This window comes from Eimeria tenella, genomic scaffold, assembly GCF_000499545.2.
Source record: "Eimeria tenella Houghton genomic scaffold, Eth_scaff3080, whole genome shotgun sequence".
In the NCBI taxonomy this organism is placed as follows: domain Eukaryota; phylum Apicomplexa; class Conoidasida; order Eucoccidiorida; family Eimeriidae; genus Eimeria; species Eimeria tenella.
Genome location: NW_013542950.1, coordinates 1 through 401, shown reverse-complemented (window position 1 = coordinate 401; position 401 = coordinate 1). Strand labels below are relative to the sequence as shown.

General features: G+C 62.3%; 1 protein-coding gene across 1 annotated transcript in view; it reads left to right on the top strand.

Annotated features, from left to right (window-relative positions):
- The window catches only part of ETH_00035970 (uncharacterized protein), a gene marked incomplete at both ends in the record, with an annotated part of 1,180 nt that extends 825 nt beyond the window's left edge, over positions 1-355 (top strand). The window contains one exon of the mRNA XM_013376002.1: positions 4-355. Coding sequence (XP_013231456.1) covers positions 4-355 — 352 coding nt within the window. The remainder of the gene's footprint in view (positions 1-3) is intronic.
- Between the last annotated feature and the right edge of the window lie 46 nt (positions 356-401).

Below are 401 nucleotides of genomic sequence, written 5' to 3'. Positions count from 1 at the left end.
CCCGGGGGGCCCCCCTGAGGGGCCCCCCGAGGGGCCTAGTTGGGGGCCCCCCAGGGGGCCCCCAGAGGGGCCCCCCGAGGGGCCCCCAACTAGGGGGACTAGCAAAGGGGACAGCAGCAAAGGGGACAGAATAATATCTCACAACTTTAGGGGCCTTCAAAGGTCATTAAGTAGTGCTATGCAGCTGATGAGGCGCAGCAGCAGCAGCAGCAGCAGCGGCAGCAACAGCAGCAAGGCTGCAGCAGCAGCTGCGAAGCAAACTGAGGGCAGGGGGCCCCCCAGCACTTCTACAGAAGAAGGAACTTTTTCTAATGAGGCAACTCTGAGAGACCCAGTCTCCTGGCTTGAAGCCTAGCCCTCTTTGCTGCTGCTGCTGCTGCTGCTGCAGTTGCTGCTGCTGC